General features: G+C 52.0%; 1 protein-coding gene across 1 annotated transcript in view; it reads right to left on the reverse strand.

Annotated features, from left to right (window-relative positions):
* ADCK1 (aarF domain containing kinase 1) overlaps window positions 1-24,865 on the reverse strand; it is a 137,358-nt gene that overhangs the window by 55,633 nt on the left and 56,860 nt on the right. The window contains exon 4 of the mRNA XM_018053911.1: window positions 19,663-19,866. Coding sequence (XP_017909400.1) covers window positions 19,663-19,866 — 204 coding nt within the window. The remainder of the gene's footprint in view (window positions 1-19,662; window positions 19,867-24,865) is intronic.

Consider the following 24,865-nt stretch of genomic DNA (forward strand, 5'->3'; position numbering starts at 1 on the left):
CCCCTGCCAGCAACCAGCAGTGTGACCTGAGGGAAGCTGCTTCACCTTCCCTGGATCTCAACGCCTCCTCGCTTGCAAAAGGAGGTGTCAGGGCACGTGATCCTTGATATCCTTCCCAATTCTGTGATCCTGGAACACTTACCTTCCAGCCAACACTCCCCTAACTGTGCCCCCCAGCTGCCTTCTACACACACACATACCTGCACATGTACACACTACATCCGCTTCTCCACCAGGAGTCAGCTTACCCTCTCTGGTCACACACACACACACACACACACACACTCAGAGTCACTCCCAAGTGGCACAGGCAAGGCCCCTAAGGGGTCCTTCCTTGAAGCAGAGCCCCTTATGGGCAGAGATCACCAAGGGTGCCTGGTCTGGGACACAGGCTTGTTCCTAAAGCTCCATGAATAAAGAAGCAGGCACAGCTGGCCTATTCATAATCAGCATAAAAAATTGATTAGCCCTTTCCAGATTAAACATTATTGTTTCAACGAGGAACATAAATCAGGTGGACGTGGAGGGCTTGCCCCCCTCTGCTGCCAAAGAGCAGTGTCAGGTAGACAGCAAGCAGGGCCGATGGGAGGAGAGGAGGGCCCCCGCCTGCATGCGCAGAGGGGCGGCTCCTTGTCCAGGGGGGAGCTGGAGAGGAGAGCCCGAGAGTGCCTGAACCCCGTCCCCAGGCTCCTCAGAGCACCTGCTGAGCTGTCACCTGCTGGGGCTAGCCTGGGGCTGAAGGCAAAGGGAGGACTGGAGTGACGTCACAGGAGGGAGCTTGGCCCCCAGGGGCCAGACTGCATCTCAGAGGTCCAACAGCACGGCCTTTTTTTTTTTTTTTTTTAATTTATTTTAATTGGAGGCTAATTACTTTACAATATTGTAGTGGTTTTTGCCATACATTGGCATGAATCAGCCATGGGTATACATGTGTCCCCCATCCTGAACCCCCCTCCCACCTCCCTCCCCATCCCATCCCTCAGGGTCATCCCAGTGCACAGGCCCTGAGTGCCCTGTCTCATGCATCGAACCTGGACTGGCAATCTGTTTCACATATGGTAATACACATGTTTCAATGCTGTTCTCTCAGATCATCCGACCCTCGCCTTCTCCCACAGAGCCCAACCAAGGAAACCAGAATTGAAAGAGACATGTGTACCCCAATGTTCATTGCAGCACTATTTACAATAGCTAGGACATGGAAGCAACCTAGATGTCCATCGGCAGATGAATGGATAAGGAAGCTGTGGTACATATATATACACAATGGAATATTACTCAGCTATTGAATGCATTTGAATCAGTTCTAATGAGGTGGATGAAACTGGAGCCTATTATACGGAGTGAAGTCAGAAAGAAAAACACCAATACATTATATTAACGCATATGTATGGAATTTAGAAAGATAGTAACGATGACCCTCTATGCAAGACAGCAAGAGACACAGACGTAACGAACAGCAGGGCCTTGAACCAGCCCCTCTCCTCCCTGAAGCAGGCTGTGTAACTGAAGCGTGTGTGTCTCTGGAGTCAGACACTGCTCAGGTTCAGTCACCAGTCGAGCCACTGTCCTGCTGTGTGACCCTCAGTTAAGTTACGGAGCATCTCTGAATCTCAGGGTCCACACCTGGGAAACACGAGGAAAGGGACACCCGCCTCGCTGAGCTGCTGTGAGGACTAAATGAGACCTTGAGTATCTGGAAACCTCCAACACGTGCCGAGGAAGGAGAAAACAAGCCCTTCATCAATACGCAGTTCCTTGACCTGCCAGGGTTCCCCATCTGCCTGCCCCAGCTCCCACTCAGCAGTGCAAGGAGAGGCCATCAAGCGCCAGAATAGGAAACCTTGTGAAAAGCAGGGGCTCCTTACAGAGAACAAGGGAACTCAGGGGTTAGGAGCCTGGAGTCTTCAGTCGGTCCTAGGTTTTGCTCCTGACTCTGCCTGATACTCTCTGTGTGACCTCAGGCATGTGGCTCAGCCTCTCTGGTCTTGGTTTGCTCCTCTGTGAAATGGGAATAACTGCACTTCCCCCTCAGAGGGCAGCTGTGAGGTTTGTAGGAGGTGATGTCTGCAAACTGTGCAAGGGTCCCACACATTCCTTCTGGTCTTTGCTCTGGTTCTGGCCTGACTGCCATTCTCCATATTTGCATCTGTGCCTGAGGACTCCACCTCCAAAGCCATGGGAATTAACAGCCCTCAGGAGTAGCCCTCACTTAGGAAGTTAGCTGGTATGTAAACACCCTGCCTTCTCCCTGGCTGTTGGGTGGGATAATTCTAAGGAGACTGTTCGGCACCATTTCCCAGTCTCCCCACAGAGTTAACCTTCATTCACCCACCGTGGCAGCTGGTTTAAGAGCACACAGCCACCACCGCCTTCTCTGCCCTGGACCACATTCCCACTTCCCTACTGGGAGCACCTGCTGTTTGTTCTTGTTGCTTAATCGCTCAGTTGTGTCCAACCCTTCTGCGACCCCATGGACTATAGCCCACCAGGCTCGCCTGTCCATGGAATTCTCCAGGCAAGAATACTGGAGTGAGGTTGCCACTTCCTTCTCTAGGGGATCTTCCCGACCCAGGGATTGAACCTGTACTTCCTTCTTGACAGGTGGATTCTTTGCCACTAAACCACCTGGGAAGCCCAAGCATCTAAGCTTCCCCAAAACCACTTTCCCTGGAACCCATTTCTTGGAGTCATCTTCTGGGAGCCCCCAACCAGGATGAGCACCTCTCATGCCATTAGCACTGGGCCAAAGTTGGCATTTATGTTCTCTGTAGGATGGGGCAGAACCTGGGACTCCTCCGAACCATCGCTTCTACGCTAGCTATCACCAGTAAAGACAGTTGTCAGGCTCACATGGAGACAGAAACTACTGCAATAACATCCACCTTGCCCGTACCACCAATCCCAGCCCTGAGAGACGCAAGTAGGGACCCACTTTCCACAGGAAGGGGACAAAAGGCCCCAGTTTCATTCAAGGAGAAGATGAGGGCCCTGCAGTCCCTGCAGCAGCCCCAGAGGACATGGGGTGTCAGCTGTCCAGGCAGCTCCTTCAAGGGCAGAGTCGATGGCACTCATCCTCTGGCCTGTAGCCATCTGACTCACTGTTCAGCTGAGGGCACTCGCTCGGAGCTGCAGGAGGACGGGATGGTGAGGGAAGAATGTGGCCCCGCCTCAGCCCCAGGAGACAGCTAAAAAAGGCTGGTGGCTCAGCAGTAAAGAATCCACCTACCAATGCAGGAGACACAGGTTCGATCCCTGGGTCAGGAAGATCCCCTGGAAAAGGGAATGGCAACCACTCCAGTATTCTTGCCTGGAGGATTCCATGGACAGAGGAGTCTGGCGGGCTAGAGTCCGTGGGGTCGCAAGGAGTCAGACATGACTGAGCGATTAAACATCAGGGAGAGTTCACCTCTGCCAGACGTGAATGACGGACAGAGTCCCCTCCCCGCCCCCTCCCAAGGTTCCTGCCTTGGGCCACTCCATCCATCTTGCACTGTTGACTGACTCTGCCTGAAATGTTTTTTCATTACTCATGGGAGCTTGCATAACACATGTGCATACGCATCCCCGCATGCACACGCGCACGCGCGCGTGCACACACGTGCACACACACACACACACACACACACACTTAGCTGATTTGATGTAACATTACTCCTAAGAGCTGGAACCTGGGGCCACTCCCTGAAGTGTACATATCCAAGCCCACCCTAACACCTATTCTAATGCCCTCCAGGAACCAGCTCCTCTGCAGGGCTAGCGGCTAGAAGGCAGGAGGGGCGGGGCCTTAGGCAACAGAGTTCAAAACCTGCCTCCGCTTCCTTTAGCTTTGTGACTCTGGCTGTTTCTCAACCTCCTAGGGCCTCTGCGGCCTCATATGCAAAACTGGAATGGTAAAACCTTCCATCCTTGTAGGATGACTGTAAGGGTTAGAAACCAAACCGATAAAACATCCATCCAAGGTGTACTGCATCAGTTCAGTTCAGTCACTTAGTCGCGTCCGACTCTTTGCAACCCCATGAATCACAGCATGCCAGGCCTCCCTGTCCATCACCAACTCCCAGAGTTCACTCAGACTCACAACCATTGAGTCAGTGATGCCATCCAGCCATCTCATCCTCTGTCATCCCCTTCTCCTCCTGCCCCCAATCCCTCCCAGCATCAGAGTCTTTTCCAATGAGTCAACTCTTCGCATGAGGTGGCCAAAGTACTGGAGCTTCAGCTTTAGCATCATTCCTTCCAAAGAAATCCCAGGGCTGATGTCCTTCAGAATGAACTGGTTGGATCTCCTTGCAGTCCAAGGGACTCTCAAGAGTCTTCTCCAACACCATAGTTCAAAAGCATCAATTCTTCGGCGCTCAGCCTTCTTCACAGTCCAACTCTCACATCCATACATGATCACTGGAAAAACCATAGCCTTGACTAGACAGACCTTAGCCGGCAAAGTAATGTCTTTGCTTTTGAATATGCTGTCTAGGTTGGTCATAACTTTCCTTCCAAAGAGTAAGTGTCTTTTAATTTCATGGCTGCAATCACCATCTGCAGTGATTTTGGAGCCCCAAAAAATAAATCTGACACTGTTTCCACTGTTTCCCCATCTATTTCCCATGAAGTGATGGGACCAGAGGCCATGATCTTCGTTTTCTGAATGTTGAGCTTTAAGCCAATTTTTTCACTCTCCACTTTCACTTTCATCAAGAGGCTTTTTAGTTCCTCTTCACTTTCTGCCATAAGGATGATGTCATCTGCATATCTGAGGTTATTGATATTTCTCCCAGCAATCTTGATTCCAGCTTATGTTTCTTCCAGTCCAGCATTTCTCATGATGTACTCTGCATAGAAGTGAAATAAGCAGGGTGACAATATACAGCCTTGACGTACTCCTTTTCCTATTTGGAACCAGTCTGTTGTTCCCTATCCAGTTCTAACTGTTGCTTCCTGACCTGCATACAGATTTCTCAAGAGGCAGGTTAGGTGGTCTGGTATTCCCATCTCTTTCAGAATTTTCCACAGTTTATTGTGATCCACACAGTCAAAGGCTTTGGCATAGTCAATCAAGCAGAAAGAGATGTTTTTCTGGAACTCTCTTGCTTTTTCCATGATCCAGTGGATGTTGGCAATTTGATCTCTGGTTTCTCTGCCTTTTCGAAAACCAACTTGAACATCTGGAAGTTCACGGTTCGCATATTGCTGAACCCTGGCTTGGAGAATTTTGAGCATTCCTTTACTAGCGTGTGAGATGAGTGCAATGGTGTGGTAGTTTGAGCATTCTTTGGCATTGCCTTTCTTTGGAATTGGAATGAAAACTGACCTTTTCCAGTCCTGTGGCCACTGCTGAGTCTTCCAAATTTGCTGGCATATTGAATGCAGCACGTTCACAGCATCATCTTTCAGGATTTGAAACAGCTCAACTGGAATTCCATCACCTCTACTGGCTTTGTTCATAGTGATGCTTTCTAAGGCCCACTTGACTTCACATTCCAGGATGTCTGGCTCTCGATGAGTGATCACACCATCATGATTATCTGGGTCGTGAAGATCTTTCTGTACAGTTCTTCCGTGTATTCTTGCCACCTCTTCTTAATATCTTCTGCTTCTGTTAGGTCCATACCATTTCTGTCCTTTATCAAGCCCATCTTTGCATGAAATGTTCCCTTGGTATCTCTAATTTTCTTGAAGAGATCTCTAGTCTTTCCCATTCTGTTGTTTTCCTCTATTTCTTTGCATTGATCGCTGAAGAAGGATTTCTTATCTCTTCTTGCTGTTCTTTGGAACTCTGCATTCAGATGCTTGTATCTTTCCTTTTCTCATTTGTTTTTCGCCTCTCTTCTTTTCACAGCTATTTGCATAGCAACCACCAAATACACAGAAACTACCATTATCATCCGCTGACATGAACATCTCTGGTTCTGTTGGTCTTCCCCTCTTCTTGATGCCTTTGTGTGCCTTGCTCCTTCCACCCAACCCCAACTGTATTGGGGTTTGAGTGGGGGCGGGGGGAGTGACATCTCACAGACCCACCACTTCTGACCGCAGTGACTGGTCTGTACGGAATGGATGCTGTGTTTGCTTCCCAGGACTACCACACCAAATCACTACTGACTGGGGGTCTTAGAACAATACGAATGTATTGTTTCACGGTTCTGGGGACTAGAAGCCTGGAATCAAGGTGATGGCAGGCCTGCATTCCCTCTGCAGGTTCTAAGGGAGAATGCTTTCTTGCATCTTCTTGGTTTCTGCTGGCATCCCACAATCTTCTGAGGCTCTCAGTTCATCATCATTACATCACTCAGATCTCTGCTCCCACTGTCTCATGGCCTTCTTAGAAGGACAAACCAGTCACTGCAGCCCACCTTAAGCCAGTATAAACTCATCTCAGGTTGCCTACTTACATCTGCAAAATTCCATCTCAGTCTGAGGTTCCAGATAGACCTGAGCTGGGGAGGGAGATGATGGGGAACACTTTATTTTGTAAAGTGAAACTAGAATGGGGCAGAGAGTCTCTCCTGGGGCCACAGCTGGGAAGAGGTGAGGCCAAGAGAGGCTGGTGGCCAGTGGTCATAGAGGGAACCATGAGTGAAGCTGACCTTCACTCATGAGGGTCATGAAGGTCACTCAGGAAGAAGTTGAGAGACAGAGAGGAGAGTCCGGGCCCAGAAGGCACAGTTCCACTCCAACTCTTGCTAAGATGTGGTTCCATGAGCCAAGCATCTGCCTTTCTGCCACCGCTAGTTCAAGCTGGGATTCTGATCCTCACAGCCAACACACTACCCATAATGAATTGATTTGTGTCCAAATATCCATGTTAGCCTCCAGCACTTAGGACACGAACTGGCTTGCAAACAGGGTCCTTGCAGATGTAATTAGTTGAGATGAGATGAGATCATGGTGGCACAGGCTGGCCCCCTGATCCAACAGGACTGCATTTATGAAAACTGGAAATTCAGACACAGAGATCTATACACACACACACACACACACAGGGAGAAGGCCAGGTGAGGGTGAGGCAGAAATCGGGGTGATGCTTCTATAAGCCAAGGAAATCCACAGACTGCCTGCAGACCTCCAGAAGCGAGGGAAGAAGCATGCAACAGGGCCTCCCTGATGCCCACAGGTGAGCCATCCTGCTGATGCTGGGATCTTGGACTTCCAGCCACCAGAACTATATGACAACAGATTTCTGTTGTATAAGCCACCTGACCTGTGGTACTTCATTACAACAGCTGTTGCAAACTAACAGACCCTCAGCCAAGCTCCCTGTCATTCCAGCCCTCCTGGCCTGCTCTCAGTGGGAAACAAGCTGCGGTCAGCCCTGGCCACTGCACCGCCCAGCTTCTCGTGCTCTGATATCTCCCTCCTTAAATCTTCCTCATCCTCTGAGGGCCAGTTCACGGCCCCCCGCATCCAAGAACCCCCTTCTGAACTTGCCCCACAAAGCGAAAAGTGAAAGCCGCTCAGTCACGTCTGACTCTTTGTGACCCTGTACAGTCCATGGAATTCTCCAGCCCAGAATACTGGAGTGGGTAGCCTTTCCCTTCTCCAGGGGATCTTCCTAACCCCAGGAATCAAACCCAGGTCTTGCACACTGCAGGGAGATTCTTTACCAGCTGAGCCACAAGGGAAGCCTAAGAATTCTGGAGTGGGTAGCCTATCCCTTCTCCAGGGATCTTCCCAACCCCAGGATCCAAACCCAGGTCTTGCATACTGCAGGGGGATTCTTTACCAGCTGAGCCACAAGGGAAGCCTAAGAATTCTGGAGTGGGTAGCCTATCCCTTCTCCAGCAGATCTTCCTGACCCAGGAATCAAACTGGGGTTTCCTGCATTGCAGACAGATTCTTTACCAACTGAGCCCTGAATTTCTCCTGCATCAGCCCCACAGCTGAGCGCTTCATTTTTCACTAATTACGCCCCCTGTGGAGTGTTCTCTCTGCCTGGTTTTGGGGGTGTGGGAAGGAGGGACGTGGCTTTGACACTTTCTGTATCCTCCATAGCGCTGACACAGAGGTAAGAGCTTATCAGTCACTCAACAAACCTGTATTTTCTGAGCAAGCAAAGTATCAGGCCGTGAGTGGGGCCACCATGAGCTGAGGCTCTCTCTTCACAGAACAGCTTGGGCACGGCAGCTCAGCAGAGGAAGTGGGCATCCCTACATGCCAGATGCCAGGGACGGGGACCACCCCAAGCCTGGCCTGTGGGCTGAGGGCGAACTGGTGAGCAAACAGGTAGAATCGCCTCAAACCACAGACGGGGCTGACGGAAGGATACAAAGAACAGAATCTTATCCCCTTGGGGGGTGAACTTAGGGACATCCAGCCTCCTCGAAGTCCACAGGGTACTCCACAGTCCCAAGCCGGGTGGAAGCTACCTGAGGCCCTCTGGGTTTCGCTGAGAACAAGAATGGCCTTGTTTCCCATGCCAGCCCCCTCCTTCTGGGCACAAAGCTTCCAGCCCTGAACAGAAAGTCCAGGAGGATGAGCCCTGGGTCAGGGGTCGGGAGACCTGGGTTCCACTCCTGCCTTTACCACCAAGCAGCTGTGCCACTCTGGGCAAGCTACTTCCCCTCTCTGAGCCTCAGTTTCCTCACCTGCAAAAAAAAAAAAAAAAAAACAGGCTTGGACAAGATGATTTCAAAACCCATATAACCCATGAGTTAGTGACACTCTGGGATAACCGCTGTCTAAAGCAGCTGCCTCTGGTCAGTGAGGGCTCAATGAGAAGATACAGCATTTGTCAAACCCCAGGAAGATCCGAGCACCCAGGTGAGAGGCTGGGTGCTCCTCCCCACACACGACAACCACAGCTAACAGCTTCTGGGACTCACGATAAGCTGGGCGCTGCACGTTAGATGGTCTAGCTTTCAATCCTCGTCACAGCCCTATTAATGCAAAGGTTCTATTATCATTCCTGTTTACAGATGAGGAAACTAAAGCTCAGGGAAAAAAAAAAAATACCAATGAGGGACTTCCCTGGTGGGCCTAGGGCTAAGACTCTGAGCTCCCAATGCAGGGGACCCAGGTTCCATCCCTGGTCGGGGAACTAGATCCCGCATGCCGCAACTAAGACTAGGTGCAGCCCAATAAATGAATGAAATAAATATTTTTTTAAAAAAGAAAGAACTAACAATACAGTGAGAATATGATAGATTCAGGGTCTGGGCAAGGCCTGCTGAATCCAGAGCCTGTTTTATTAATCTTTATGCCATGCTGCCTCAGAAATGATCATTTTGCTCCTTCTAGAAGCCAAACCCTGGCCTCCCATCAGCCCATCATTTAAATAGCCTCAGACACACCCTCATACAGCACTCTACAGGCTTGTACAGGAACGTCCCAGGGGACAGTGGGACCAAGACCGAGGCGGGCTGAGCTGGTCTCCCTGAGAACCCCAGGCCCCGTAACCCCGAGCCATGATGCCCTGCCTCCAATGGAGTGTCTCGGCGCATGTTATAACCCATTGTTAAGCACCTTCTGTGTGCTGGGCATGGACAGCGTCCTGAGGAAACCCCAAGACGAGGGGGAAGGGACCTGCCATCCTGGGAACATAAACTGCCCTCTGAGACAACCAGACCACCAGGCTGAAAGAGAAGGCCAGCCTGTTCAAGGGGACAGGGGCATCTGGAAGCTCAGAAGTCAACCCAACCACATTACAACACCTACTATGTGCAGAGCCCACACTAGGCCCCACTAGGGATTCAAAATGGGGAGGCAACCAATCTCAACACAACAGACAACTGCCTAAGAGCAGCAACGGAGGGGGGAAACACAAAGAGCCATTAATCCTGACTGGGGGGGTACCTGGGGAGGCCCGGGGGACCACTTCAGCAGACGCTGTGCCTCAGTTTCCCAGCTGTGAAGTGAGTGATACCAGTACCCATCTCAGAGGGTTCTAGTGAGAAGTGAGTTGATCCATGTGAAAGTTTAAAGCAATGCCTGACAGGCACTCACAGGGTATGTGCGTGTCTGTCTGTGTCCATCTGTGTGTGTCACAGGCATCCACACTGTGTGTGTGTCTGTGTCTGTATGTGTGTGTCTGTCTGTGTGTCCACCTGTGTGTGTCTGTGTGCCCATCTGTGCGTGTGTCAATGTGTGTCTGTGTGTGTCCATCTGTGTCTATGTGTGTGTCTGCATGTTTCTCTGTGTGTCCATCTGTGCGTGTGTCTATGTGTGTGTCTGCGTGTCTGTGTGTCCATCTGTGTCTCTGTGTGTGTCCATCTGGGTGTGTGTCTGTGTGTGTCCATCTGTGTCTATGTGTGTGTGTCTGCATGTTTCTGTGTGTCCATCTGTGTGTGTGTCTACATGTGTCTGCGTGTCTGTGTGTCCATCTGTGTCTCTCTGTGTGTGTATCCGTTTGTGTTCATCTGTGTCTGTGCGTGTGTCTGTCTACATGTCTCTGTGTGTGTCCATCTGTGTCTATGTGTGTGTGTCTACGTGTCTCTGTGTGTGTGTGGTGTTGCTGTTGTCACAGCGGCGGCGGTGGTGGTGAGAGTGGGAGCTTAGAGGAGGAGAAGGCCTGAGGACCACGGAGGGCCGAGAGGGCGGGCCTGAGGAGCAGAGGCGGGCCGACGGGAGACCCCCGAGCGGTCGGGGCACTTGTGTGAGGCTGCGGAGGACGGAGGACTGGGCGCGAGGAGGCGCCCCGCTGCCGGGGCCTCGGTGCACAGGCGGGAGGGGTCCACCGAGGCGGGCAGGTGCCCCCGCCCAGGGAAGGGGCGCGGGCCCGGGCCGGCCCAGCACCGGCGGGAGAGCAGGCGGTGCGGTCCCCGGTCCCCGGGACTAAGGGCGTCCGTCCGCTGACAGGGACGCTGCCCGCCATCCATCTCCCGCTCGTTAAATTACCATTTTATGGCCCAACTCTCTCTCCCATAATTGATAAAAATCTCCTTTGGATGTTCGGCATTATTCAGGGGAAAAATGTTTTTCTATTTTTCATTATGTTTTTTAATATAAATGTGTTTTTTATTGAGAGCTGCTGGGAAGGCTGGAGGAGCCCAAGGCGGCGGGGAGGGTCGTCTCCCCCTCGGCACACCCGGTCCTGCCCGCACTCGAGCGCCTTCTGCTCCCCTCCGAGAACATTCCGTCGGTAGCCTGGGGGAGGCGGGGCGCTGTCTGGGGAGACAAGGAACCAGACGCCAAAACAAACTCCAAGGCTGTGCTGAAGACCAAGAGAAGCAGGTCTACAGACAGCTGAAGCCCTCAACGTGGTCCCCAGCTGCAGGCCAGCAGGGCAGCCCTGGGGGTGGTATAAAGGGCGAGCCCACCCTGGCCCGGCCCCACGCCCGGGTGTATGAGAACCAGGCAGGAGCCCCTCAACCCCGAGGGCGGGGACCCCCAGGGGCTGACACAGAGGAGAGCTCCATCAAAAGTATGAGGGAAGTCAGAGATACACAGGGAGGAGATGGGTCGAACACGGGACTACGGAGGCGGCTGTCATCGAGGAGGAAAGCTTTCACAGGCCCCAGGGCAGGCGCAATTCCCCTGCAGCCTGTCCCCTACGCTCTTCTCCAGGCCCAGTTCAACCAGGGGCATGTTCATCACTCATCCCATACCCAACTCCTCCAGGACAAGGGAAGTTGAGTCCAGCTGCCATCCTTCAGGTGAGGCAGGCACAAGGGGTCCTAGTGAGAGAGTCAACTCCTAGGCAGGTTGATGAGAAGTCCGGGGTCCCTGAGGAGGAGAGAGGGGTCTGGGGCTCTCAAGGAGGAGGAAAGGACAAACTTTTTTTTTCCTATACATTCCTTAGTCTGAGTCATATAAAACAGTTTCTCCTCTTTAAGCCTGGAACGGATGATTATACAACTCAGTTTAAACTCTGTACTAGGGATTATACAACAACAATGTATCCTGCTTGAGGACAGTTTCTCCTTCCTGAAAACCTTCTGACTAATCCTGATCTCTTCAGTCAGCTCAGTTCAGTCTCTCAGTTGTGTCTGACTCTTTGTGACCATATGGACTGCAGCACACCAGACCTCCCTGTCCATCACTAACTCCCGGAGTTTACTCAAACCCATGTCCATTGAGTCGGTGATGCCATCCAACCATCTCATCCTCTGTCGTTCCCTCCTCCTCCTGCCCTCAATCTTTCCCAGCATCAGGATCTTTTCAAATGAGTCAGCTCTGCACATCAGGTGGCCAAAGTATTGGAGTTTCAGCTTCAACATCAGTCCTTCCAATGAACACTCAAGACTGATCTCCTTTAGGATGGACTGGTTGGATCACCTTGCAGTCCAAGGGACTCTCAAGAGTCTTTTCCAACACCACAGTTCAAAAGCATCAATTCTTCGGCGCTCAGCCTGATATCTTAGAATGTATATTATGGGAGTGGGTCTGGTAGGATCTTCCGACTGTTCAGTTCTAACCCTGTCATCCTAAAATATAAGTAAGGGAGTGGGTCTGGTAAAATTCTTTTGATTTATTGTAATAACCAATTAAAAAAGGATACAGCTCCCTTGCTCACACTAGCGAGGGGGGCACGCCCCCCTTCTGATGTCTGTGTCAGAAGCTTTCTCTGTCCCTTTTTCACTTTAATAAAACTCTGCTACACAAAAGCTCTGGAGTGATCAAGCCTGGTCCCTGGTCCCGAAGCTAAATCTTCTTCTTCGGAGATCGTGAATCCAACATCGTTCACCGTCAGCTATCACTAGACACAACACAGCCACCAGCTCCCTGACCCCCGGCACCCATGGCTCTATCTCATCTGTGGAGTCAGTCCAAGACCACGCCCCAGGCGCTGCTGAGTAGCCTCAGAAAAGTGCCCAGTGAGCCGCTGGCAGCCTCCCAGGGTGGAGGGAGGCTCTCAAGAAGCCTGGGGGACAGGCTCCAAGGCAGCCTGCGGGAGGCTTCTACCAGTGAGGGCTGCGGCTGGCCAGTAGATGGAACACTGGGTACCAATGGGAGGGGAGAGGGAGGGAAAGGCCGATTCTTCTAACAAAATAGCATCAGGGACAGAGAACCATAATCTTGTATCAGAAAACATGGTTAAAGACCCAACTCCACCGTTTCAAGTCCCTCAGGACCTTGGTTCCTCACACACCGAGAGCATCCAGCACAGCACAGGAACGGTGGCTAGTGTTTGCTGGCCGCCTGCTCTGTGCCAGGCGTGGGCTCCATGCTCCACGTTCACTGATTCATTTCATCCCTGTAGCAAGCCGAGGAGGCAAGGTACCATTATTAACTCCATTGTACTAAAGAGGAACCTGAGGGACAGAGAAGATAAGTTGCTCATCTGAGGTTGTGAGGTTGCTCACTCGTGTCCAACTCTTTGCGACCCCATGGACTGCAGCCTACCAGGCTCCCCTGTCCGTGGGATTTTCCAGGCAAGAATGCTGGAGTGCGTTGCCATTGCCTTCTCCAGGAGATCTTCCCAACCCAGGGACTGAACCCAGGTCTCCCACATTGTAGGCAGACACTTTATCATCTGAGCCACCAGGAAGTCCTGGTCACGAGGTCAATAAAGCCAACAGGCAATTTCTGGCTCCTACCCACCTCAAAGGCTCAATATAAGAGTCTGATGGCCACGTGAAAGCAAGACCCAGCTGGGGTGCCTTGTCCTCGTTCTCACAAAGTTCTCCGCACGCCAGCAGAGGTCGTGTGTGCAAACGTGCAGAAATGATAAGGGTCACCCCAGAGCTGGCCACTCCCTCTGCAAGTCCCCTCCCCCGGCGCCGAGCCCGCCCAAGCCCCTGCCCCAGTCTCTGCGCTGTGCCCACCTGGGGCTCCGCCCACCAGGAACCTCTCACACGGGCTAAGAGCGCTCTGCCCTCCCCTCCCCGTCTGCTTTTGCCTCCGCTGCTCCTCCTGTCAGTAGGGCCTTCTCTCTGCCACCCCCACCAAGCTCGATGAACGAATGATGTTCTTGGGAGCAGGGCTTCCTTCCGTCCTTTCTGAACTTTTGCTGCCACCTGAGACGCCACCCTCCACCTGTATCTGCAGGTGCGTGGGGAACGGTGAGGGGTGCGTCCCCAGCTGAATTGCAGTGGTTCTTGTCTGCATTCGCACAGCCACTCGGGTCAGATGGTCTCTCAGAAACACCTGGGCACTTGTCCCTGGGTGCCACGAGGGGGTTACAAAACCGGGTCAAGTCTAGAAACCCCACCCCACAGCTCAGGGGAGAAAAGACGGATAAAATGTGTTTCGGAGGACAGAAGCCCAACCCCAAGCCTTCAGCACCAGCACAAACATGGCCCCTCAGAAGGTGTTTCTGAGCTCCAGCCCCTGAACTCATTTACTTCCGTTTTTTCATTGAGTTCCAGAGTTGGAAAGAACATCATCTGATACAGCTATGTTCCAGGACAACAGAAGAAACTGGATCACTCACTGAAATGTGTTATAAGGAGACTGGACTTGTCCATGTGTGTTCCGGGACTGGGGAGGGATGTGTGTGTGTGTGTGTGTGTGTGTGCAACCAAAAATAACTGTACCAGTGCAGCTGAGAATTCCCTTACCTCTTCCTGAGTCCCACTGTAACTCCTGTCCCTAAGCTCTCCACCCACGTCAAACCTCCAGCCTCACCTCCTTAACCCGTGAAAGATGACCTCATCTCCCATGTTACTAAGGCAATTCAGCTCCACTCCATCCCTCTTTGTTGAGTCCCTTTCCAAGCCCTCCTATTTCAGGCTCATCTTATGAAAAGAACATCCAAAGACCTTTCGTAACATAACCTCAGCCCAAGCTTTACACCTCGGCCCCGCTAGTCACCAGCCTGAACTGCCTCTACCAGTCAACAAGACTATTCACCATGCACTCCCTCCCTGTGTTTTATGCTTTCCACTGCCTGCATCTTTGGCCCATTTCATTAACTGGTGACCGCCTCCTCCAACCTCCACCTCCCCCAACCCCACCCATCTTTGAGAACCTAGATGAGACACAAGGGGCTTCAAAAAGCTTCCATCCACACAAATGTAATCTCTCTCTCCCCACAGGACCAGGTATTACAGCAATGGGTGTAACTCCTGATGACCCTAGACTACACAGGCCAGAAGGAAGGTTTTACCCACTTTGACTGTAGCTACAACTTCCAGCTCTGTACCTTTCCCTCTAAGTACCAGCTGCTTAGACAACAGACAGAATGAAGATATATATATATATAGAGGATAGTGAAGGAAAAGGTGTTGAACCACAGAAATGAATGCTGTTAGAGCCTACAGGGGCCTTAGAGAACTCCTACTCCAAATGAAGAAGCTGTAGGATGCCATGGTGGTCAGCACGGAGAACCCGGCCAGGTCCTCCAGCATAGCGCCAAGAGCTCCTGAGACCCAGAGTGGTCAACAGTCTCGTAACTTAAGCTTGCGTCTGCCCCCTTCAGGGTGCAGAGCTGTCAGCCCAGGCTCGCTCCACAGCAGGGACCACGCCCAGGAGTAGAAAGAACCAGAGTCTCATCCAGCCGTCAGGGCTCCCCTCCGTAAGGAAGGACCGAAGGACTTCAACAGCCCTCCCTGACGCTCAAGCTCAGGCGCCATCTGCTGGTCAGGATCAGCACTGCGCCTGGACCCGCCGCCCCAAGGGCGGTCAGGAGACCAAGGCCGAGACCAACCCCAAACCCACTCCAGATCCAAGTCACTTTGCAGACAGCAGCAATGACTCCACCTCCTAGAGCTCTGACTGCTGACTGCTCAACCTATCGTGCAAGACATAAGCCTAACATTCAAAATAAAAGGAAAAAAGTAAGCTTCTTTTTGGTAATGATAGACACTCCTAAGGCACAGACACAAAAAAGTGATTCCTAAAGGGTTTCTGCCAAACAGAAGTTGTGCTACAGAGGAGACAAAGCACTGGCCAGATCCGAAGATCTGAGGCCTTGTCCCACCCCTCACATGCCACTCCCTTAGGTACGTGGTCCCCCCACTAGCAGCACCCCACTTCCCGAAAGAGGCCAGTCCCTACGCTGGGAATAGGATCACGTCACCTGCCCTCACCTCGACACTGATGGCACTGCCTGCTGTCCAGGGATGTGAACTGATCTAACACCAAACGTACATCACAGAGTCCAGAAGAGCTGCAACCTCACCTCACGCCCCACGCTGGGGACCTCCCCTCAGGGCCAGCCCTATCCCCCAGGGACAGGGATCAGTCTGAGAGCGCTAAGGGCTCTGCTCACGAGGCAGACACGGAGCCAGTCAGGGAAGGCTGGGGCACAGCAGCCTCCAGCTCCTCTCTGGCCACCCCTCTCCTCTCCTCGGTGTGAGATTTAGGGGCAGCCACATGACTGATCTTTGGGGCTTCCCTGGTGGCTCAGTGGTAAAGAATCCACCTGCCAATGCAGGAGACACGGGTTCCAACCCTGGGTCGGGAAGACCTCCCTGGAAAAGGAAATGGCAACCCACTTAAGTAGTCTTGCCTGGAAAATTCCACGGACAGAGGAGCCTGGCGGGGCCGCAAAGAGCAACCGAGCAACTAAACACGCGTGCAGCCTTTGAGCTCCAAGTGACCTCAGGGTCCACCCGAGGACTCGCACCTAGAAAGACGACAGTGATGCACGGCAGACTCGGCTTCCTTTAACCGCTCCTGGAACCAGGGATGAAATGCAGGGTCCCGCGGCAGGCGTGGTGCCGGCTCAAACAGCTTCCTGGGTGGGCGGAGGGGGAGGTGGCAGGGAGGGCTGCTCCCCAAGAAACATCACGGGAGGGGCTGGGGGAGGAGGGAAGGGCAGAATGAGTGACTTTCCCCGCCCTGACTCCCCACACCCACCTACCCTGCTTCCCACACGCTGAAAAAGTGTGTCACCGGGAACAAATGCCATCCTCCCGGGAGGGAGGGGGAGGAAGGGGTGAGGCAAGACTTTGACTGCGTGTCTGCGCCGGGGTAAGAACCTCGAGGCTTCTGAGCTTCCCAGCCAGGAGGGGCGCCCCCTCCAAACCATGGCCTTGACATTAGTCTCCCTCTCAGCTGGCTCAAGACCAGCTCTGGGACAGGAGACACAGGCCACCATGCTCAGGATGGCTTGGCTGGGCGGTTGCTAAGACAAGGGGCCGTGAAGAAGCAGGCAGCGTCTCCCAACCCCAGACACCCTGCAGCCGGCTGGGCGGGCGGGCACACCGTGACTGCTGATGCCCTGAGCGTCCCGTCTCGCTCCACCCTGGCCTGCAGGAAAGCCGCTGCCCTGCTCTCGCCTCCCCCTCCAGCTCCAAGGGTTAAGCTGCTGCCTTCTCTCCCTGCCTCCGCCCCCACTGAGCTGCCACAGTGCCCAGCAATGGTGCACTTCACACTGCTATTACAGTGACTTATTTAGTGTTCATCTGGGGGTGCCTCAATGCTGTAGGAAGCAGGAGGCCAACTGTCTTGGCAAGAAGCATGGGCACGCGAGGGCTGAGCCACGCCGCTGCCATCCCCTCAGCCTGCGGCCCCGCCGTCCTCACCCCGCTCTGCCCAGCCTGTGGCCTGCTCCTGACTCAGCCCTAAATCAGGTCTGCTCTTCACTCAATCTTCCACCCCCGCCCCATCCCCTTGGAGGAGATGTTCCTCCATAGGAAGTAAGGCCACAGAGGTGTCTATGCTCAGAACCATTATACCAAATAAATTCTCGCGCTGCTGAGAAAGTTCTAGGACCTACAGCAGATTTCCCAACCTGGGGATCTGGCCAAAGGGACTGAGAACCCCCAGGGAATTTGACTTCGGAGGCCAGTGGGATTCGATTACAGAACTTACACAGGACTGGGGAGACAGGCTCTTGGAAGGCACAAACAAAAAAAACTTGTGGGCACCAGGACCCAGGAGAAAGGAGCCCTCCTGTGTGATCCAGTGCCCACCCCTCTCTCAGAGAGTCAGATAACAGGGCCAGGCCAGGCCAGGCCAGGCCATCAGTGAGGAGTGGGGCATCTCTGGAGGGATGCCAGGCATGTGATGCCCCCTCTACATTAAGGGACCGACAGTCAGGGCCAGCTGCGCGCAGATCAGCAGGAACAGAACTGAGCTTTATGAACCTCTGCCCCAACTCTCTGCCTGGCTCGCAGTGGCCGAAGGAAACTGTCACCGATCAGTCATTGGTTCATTAAACAAACACCCGCGCCCCCGATACACCGTGTACTATTCTGGAACTGCAGACAGGAATAAAAGGACCACCGTGGTGTTCATCCCTAGACTTCACAACTTGTGGTGAAACCACCTAGACACAACTAACCAGCCCACGAGAAGCACAAGCGGAGGGAGCAAAGGTGTGCAGAGGGTCAGAGAAGACTTCACGGGAGAGCTGGGATTTGGCCAGGACCCCCAGCATCTGGCACAGTGCCTGGCATTTGGTAGATAGACAGACAGATGAGCCAGTGGCCTAGGAACACAAGGAATGACTGACCGGGAGAGGGTGGGGTAAAGAGAGTCCAGGAAGATGGAGACCATGGCAAGCTGAAAGTGGACGGGGTGGACCTCGAAAGCCCAGCTAAAGATTTTATTTGGGGAAATTGGGAAGTATCAGAGGTAATAAAATAATTTCAGGAAAGGCGTCAGCTGATCTAGGCTTGACATTTAAGATTATTTTGCTCAGAAAAATCCTAGAAGATCCAGAGGATTCTCTCTCTAAGAGGAGAATTGCTGGGACTTACCTGGTGGACCAGGGGCTAACACTCCATACTTCTAATGCAGAGGGTATGGGTTTGATCCCTGGTTAGGGAACTAAGATCCCATATGCTCTGCTTCATAGACCAAAAAAAAAATTTTTTTTTAATTAAAAAAGGGGATAAAGAAATACAAATAATTTCTTTAAAAAAGAATTTCAAATGTAGTAATAGGCGAAGAGAGAAAAGCTTTACTGAACAGAGTTCTCGTCGGTACCATGAAATTCTAGCACATAGTCTGTAAGCCTGGGCCTGCTCTGTAGATCCTTGCAGATGGCTATTCCAACCACCCCCACCCCAGAATCACGATGAGTGGATCAGGCCAACAAGGATCCACACCACTGGGCCCAGTCTGGGTTCCACACATCCCGCAGGTCACTGGCGTGAGTCCAAAGGAGCATGACCAGGGCCACGTACAGAATGGCCCTCAGCCCCTTTGTCTGTGGCTCCAGGGTCAGAATGAAGATCAGGAACGTTTGGGGAAGCAGGCATCAGCCCTTAGGAGGAAGCACTTATTACAATTAGAAATGACTGATAATAGAACAGACCACATCAGGCAGCCCGTAAAAGAATAAGCTTCCTGTCGCTGGAGGCAATCAAGCAGAGGCCCAGCAATGTCCCAGAAGTCACTGCACTGAATGATTAGGACAGCTCACTGATAGAGCAGGGTGCCGGAACCATGTACTAACAGTCCCCTTGGACGCTCTACTTGATCACGCTAAGCCTCCACCCCTCATCCACCAAACAGGCTTATTGATAGTACGTGTCTTGTAGGTTTGTCATAAGAACTAAATGAAATAACATGTGGGAAACAACAGAGCTTGGAGCACATAGTAAACTCTCAACAACTGACAGCAGCTATTAGATTGGGGTATATGAATTGTACTAGGTTACAGGTCAAAAACAGTCTAAACATATCAACTATTTCATATGGTCCAAGTAATATTTTTTACTGAGGGCCACTCACGTTCCTTCTAACCTCCCTGATTTCACACTGAAAGTTTCCATGCTCCCCACCTCTGTTGGATCCCCAGGGCCTGGGGCCAAGCCAAGAACTCTGCAGGGTCTTTCTGGAAACACATTGTACAGGAAGGGACCCACCCCTCCAAGTAGAGGCAGGTACCTCTTTGCCCAGGTCCTCGCGGATGACCTGGCGGACTTCCTTCATGCTGCTCTGCGGGGCCTGGCTGTGTAGCACCTTCAGCGTGCTGGTGTACTCCTCCGGCAGCAGGTAGTCCAGAGCCCCCAGGTGCTGGCCCACCTTGATGAACGTGCCCCGGTTGGCACAGCAGAGCTCACAGAGGCGCCTGGCAGAGCGGAGGTGCACCTGCAGGGAGACAGAGGGGGCCAGAAAGGCGTGAGTGCTCACTGCCCACTGGGCGCTCTTCTCTTTTCCTGCTCGCTCTGCTTGGACACCCTGCTTCACCCCCCAGTGCACATGTACGTGCACGTGCACACACTCCATCATTCACCTTCAGTCTCCTGGTACACACACACACACCCCATCATTCACCTTCAGTCTCCTGGTACACACACACACACCCCATCATTCACCTTCAGTCTCCTGGTACACACACACCCCCCATCATTCACCTTCAGTCTCCTGGTACACACACACACACACACACACACACACACACACACATCCCATCATTCACCTTCAGTCTCCTGGTACACACACACACCCCATCATTCACCTTCAGTCTCCTGGTACACACACACACACACCCCCCATCAATCACCTTCAGTCTCCTGGTACACACACACACACCCCATCATTCACCTTCAGTCTCCTGGTACACACACACACACACACACACACCCCATCATTCACCTTCAGTCTCCAGGTACACACACACACACACACACACACCCCATCATTCACCTTCAGTCTCCAGGTACACACACACACACAGACACTCCATCATTCACCTTCAGTCTCCTGGTACACACACACACACACCCCCCATCAATCACCTTCAGTCTCCTGGTACACACACACACACCCCATCATTCACCTTCAGTCTCCTGGTGTACACACACACACACACACACACACACACACCATCATTCACCTTCAGTCTCCAGGTACACACACACACACACACACACACACACACACACACACCCCCATCATTCACCTTCAGTCTCCAGGTACACACACACACACAGACACTCCATCATTCACCTTCAGTCTCCTGGTACACACACACACACACACACACACACACACACACCCCATCATTCACCTTCAGTCTTCAGGTACACACACACACACATACACACACACACACCCCATCATTCACCTTCAGTCTCCTGGTACACACACACACAGACACCCCATCATTCACCTTCAGTCTTCTGGTACACACACACATACCCCATCATTCACCTTCAGTCTCCTGGTACACACACACACACACACACACCATCATTCACCTTCAGTCTCCTGGTACACACACACACACACACACCATCATTCACCTTCAGTCTCCTGGTACACACACACACACACACACACACCATCATTCACCTTCAGTCTCCTGGTACACACACACACACCATCATTCAGCTTCAGTCTCCTGGTACACACACACACACACCATCATTCACCTTCAGTCTCCTGGTACACACACACACCCCCCATCATTCACCTTCAGCCTCCTGGTACATACACAGACACTCCATCATTCACCTTCAGTCTCCTGGTACGTACACACACACATACACACACACACACACACACCATCATTCACCTTCAGTCTCCTGGTATCCAGACCAGTCAATTTCAACCTCCAACTGCAGCCAGCCTCCAGACATGGCCCAACGTGGCCCGACACTTCTGATCACCTTTCCTTCAAAACTTACCTGGTCTGAGTCCCACTCCCACGGAAACAAGCATGTGTAAGGTTTTCAACTAGTTCTGATCCACTTATGATTCATTCAAGGGTACGCTAAGTTCACACATTTGCCACCCACCCTCAGCCATACTAATGATACTGTCTGTTTGTTTGGAGGTCTACAATTTTCAAAGATGCTGAAGTCATTATTTTTTTAATCCTTCCAGCAATTTAGGGAGGTGAGTATAGGTATCTTTAAGGACAAGAAACTCAGATGTTTTGATTATAAAAAAAAGCTAATAAATGTCAAAGGAAGGTCTAGAAAGCACTTCAATCCTAGGGCTCTTTAACTCAGCAGACTTTAGCAGGGATCTCCTGTTAACTGGAAGAAAACTTCACAATGGGGCATTAGGCACATAGAGTGGGTGGCAGGCCAGGCGGTACAAGACAGGCCAGCCTTAACTCCCTGCCTGATGCCCACCTATCCCTCTGGAGTGGGATGTGGCCCCCACGCGCCCCCAGGCTGCACATCCCCAGTCACCACCCCAACTCTGCTGAGGACCTTGGGATTTTGAGGGTCCTGCCTTCCTGGAGCTATAGTTCCTGAGCAGGATGGAGCCATGGGCACAAACAGAAGACAAGGGAGGCCCAGGGCTCTGCGGGAACCTGGTACCCTCTTCCTCCCGTAAGTCAACCAGGAGAGTGAATATTTATGATGGACTTATGCGAGAGTTGGACTGTGAAGAACGCTGAGTGCCGAAGAATTGATGCTTTTGAACTGTGGTGTTGGAGAAGACTCTTGAGAGTCCCTTGGACTGCAAGGAGATCCAACCAGTCCATTCTAAAGGAGATCAGCCCTGGGTGTTCTTTGGAAGGAATGATGCTAAAGCTGAAACTCCAGTACTTTGGCCACCTCATGCGAAGAGCTGACTCATTGGAAAAGACTCTGATGCTGGGAGGGATTGGGGGCAGGAAGAGAAGGGGACAACAGAGGATGAGATGGCTGGATGGCATCACCGACTCGATGGACGTGAGTTTGAGTGAACTCTGGGAGATGGTGATGGACAGGGAGGCCTGGCGTGCTGCGATTCATGGGGTTGCAGAGAGTCAGGCACGACTGAGCGACTGAACTGAACTGATGCTCTCAAGTGCTACGAAGGATGCTGACATAATTAAGAGAGTGTTGGAGGCAAGAAACCAGGTGAAGAGTTAAATAACGCTAGGCAACAAAGACGGAAGAAACGTTCAAAGATTCTACATGATTAGTTGCCAAGTGAACCACACAGAAAACTGTTCCCTTAAGAATTAAAAAGAGAATACTGCAGCCCCAAATACCCTGGTCCCAGCAGCCAGGGAGCCCACCTACCCGCTCCGTCTACAGCAAAGGGATGCCCCGGACCCCAGGCACTTGGAGGCTGTCCTTAGGCCCTGCCAACCCACCCTTCCTTGCCACATGCTGTGATACTGCAGTGACCCTGTGCCATTTCTCCTGTGTCTGATGGGTCACTATTAGGCTTGGTCAACAGTGGGGCTTGGGGGCAGGAGTGGACATTGCAAGACCGCAGCGGCACAAGGAGGCGCCCTACCATCCCCACTGGGCGGCTTCCAGCTCATCAGCCAGTGGGACAGGGGCTTGAGGGGAACCCTTCCGGTGGCCCTCATGGACCAGCCCACCCTCACTACCTAGTGGACCCCTTCTGTGGACCAACTCAGGCCCATACACTCCAGCAAGTGCTCTGACGGCCCAGCAGGCAGCTCCCACACACTAGTTCTAGGTCGTCTTCTACAAATCTCTCTGCCACAGGGCAGGCTGTGACATGGCCCATGCCTCCTTGTCTCCAGGGCAGCCTGGGATCCCGGCCTTGGAGGCCCCCAGTCAAGACTTCAGGTCTGTTCCTGTTCACCACCCTGATCCTAGAGGGAGCAGGTGCTTTATGCATTTACTACCTCTGTCCCCTTAGATTCTTCTACTACTGCTTTTAGGAGTTAACTACCTTTTCCTAATTAATACATTTTCACATTTAAATTACAAATATGGGGACATCTCTGGTGGCCCAGTGGCTGAGACTCCAAGATCCCCATGCAAGGGGCCTGGGTTCAATCCCTCGTCGGGGAACCAGATCCCATATACCACAACTGAAAGATCTCGCATGCTGCAGTTAAGACCCAGAGCAGCCAAATATAATTATTGGAACTTCCCTGGGTGGTCCAGTGATTGGGATTCTGCCTTCCAATGCACAGGACACAGGTTCAGTCCCTGGTCAGGGGTCTAGATACCACATGCTGTGTGGTGCAACCAATAATTAAATAAAATTTTTTAATAAATAAATATTTTTTAATAAAATAAATTACAGGTAGGACTGGTCCCTGGCTGATACAATCCCTGCAATTGAATGTGAATAGATTAGGATTAAAAAGGAGAGCATTTCAGGTCAAGAGAAAAACACAACACACCTGTGTGTGTGTGTGTGTGTGTGTAAGACCTGCTCCACCATTTTTTATAGACTAGACTCACATCTGCATTTCTCTCGGCTACTGGAAGAACTCAGAAAGCATTAGCCTCACACCAACAAGGCCTTCTACCAGGGAGCAGAGCCAGGGCTCTGTTGTCTCCCTCCTGTGTCCTGAGCCAGTCCCAGGTAGGGTGTCTTCTGGCACAAAGTAAAGGTCACCTTCAGACTGTCTGGGCAGTGCAGGGAGCCCTCTCTGGTCACACAAGCCCAGGAAGGCTCGTCTACCTCTGACTCTCTGGTTACCTGGCACACCAGCCATTGGGAACAGAGACCACGTGTGTCCCTTGTAGACTCTGTGTACCCCAGGGCAAGCCATGATGAGCTGTAAGTGTAGACTGATGACAACCATGGGTCATACACACACAAAACCATCATCCATGCAACTGAATCAGCATCCACTGCAAATGGCTCCCATATTTCAACCAGCATCTTAAATAAACACACACACACAGTAATATGGGGATGAGGGATATTCCACTCACCAAAAAAATGTAAATGCTCTTTGAAGGTCAAAAGACATAAATGCTGAATAACAGAGCAGGCATTCTGATCTCCAGGGTCCCTTTCCAGCTCAGCTCCTGCAATACCATTGTCCCTTAGGATCAGAAGGCAGGGCTCATTCAGAATTTCAAGAAACTGCTGGCTTAGTGCAAAGTCCCTCTTTGAGCATTCATCTCCTGCTTGCTGGTGACTTGGGATGGAGGACCGCCCTTCTCCTGCTCACTGAGCATCTCTGCTTCTGGGATCTGTAATAATAAATCTTGTGACTCTATTTCCTCCGGGTGGATGTGTTTAAACCGCACCTTCAATCAAAACAGCCCAGTGAGTTTCACTTCCCCAGTGGGAGCTTGGATGCCAAGAGAGCTGTCTGTGGACCCCGTGTGGGTGGCTTGTGCCCCCCACTCAGCCGGTCATAATCTGCACATTCTTAATTGAATACACCAGTGCTGGCTTCTCAACACACGTTACTGCC

The sequence above is a fragment of the Capra hircus genome, chromosome 10, assembly GCF_001704415.2.
Source record: "Capra hircus breed San Clemente chromosome 10, ASM170441v1, whole genome shotgun sequence".
NCBI lineage: Eukaryota > Metazoa > Chordata > Mammalia > Artiodactyla > Bovidae > Capra > Capra hircus.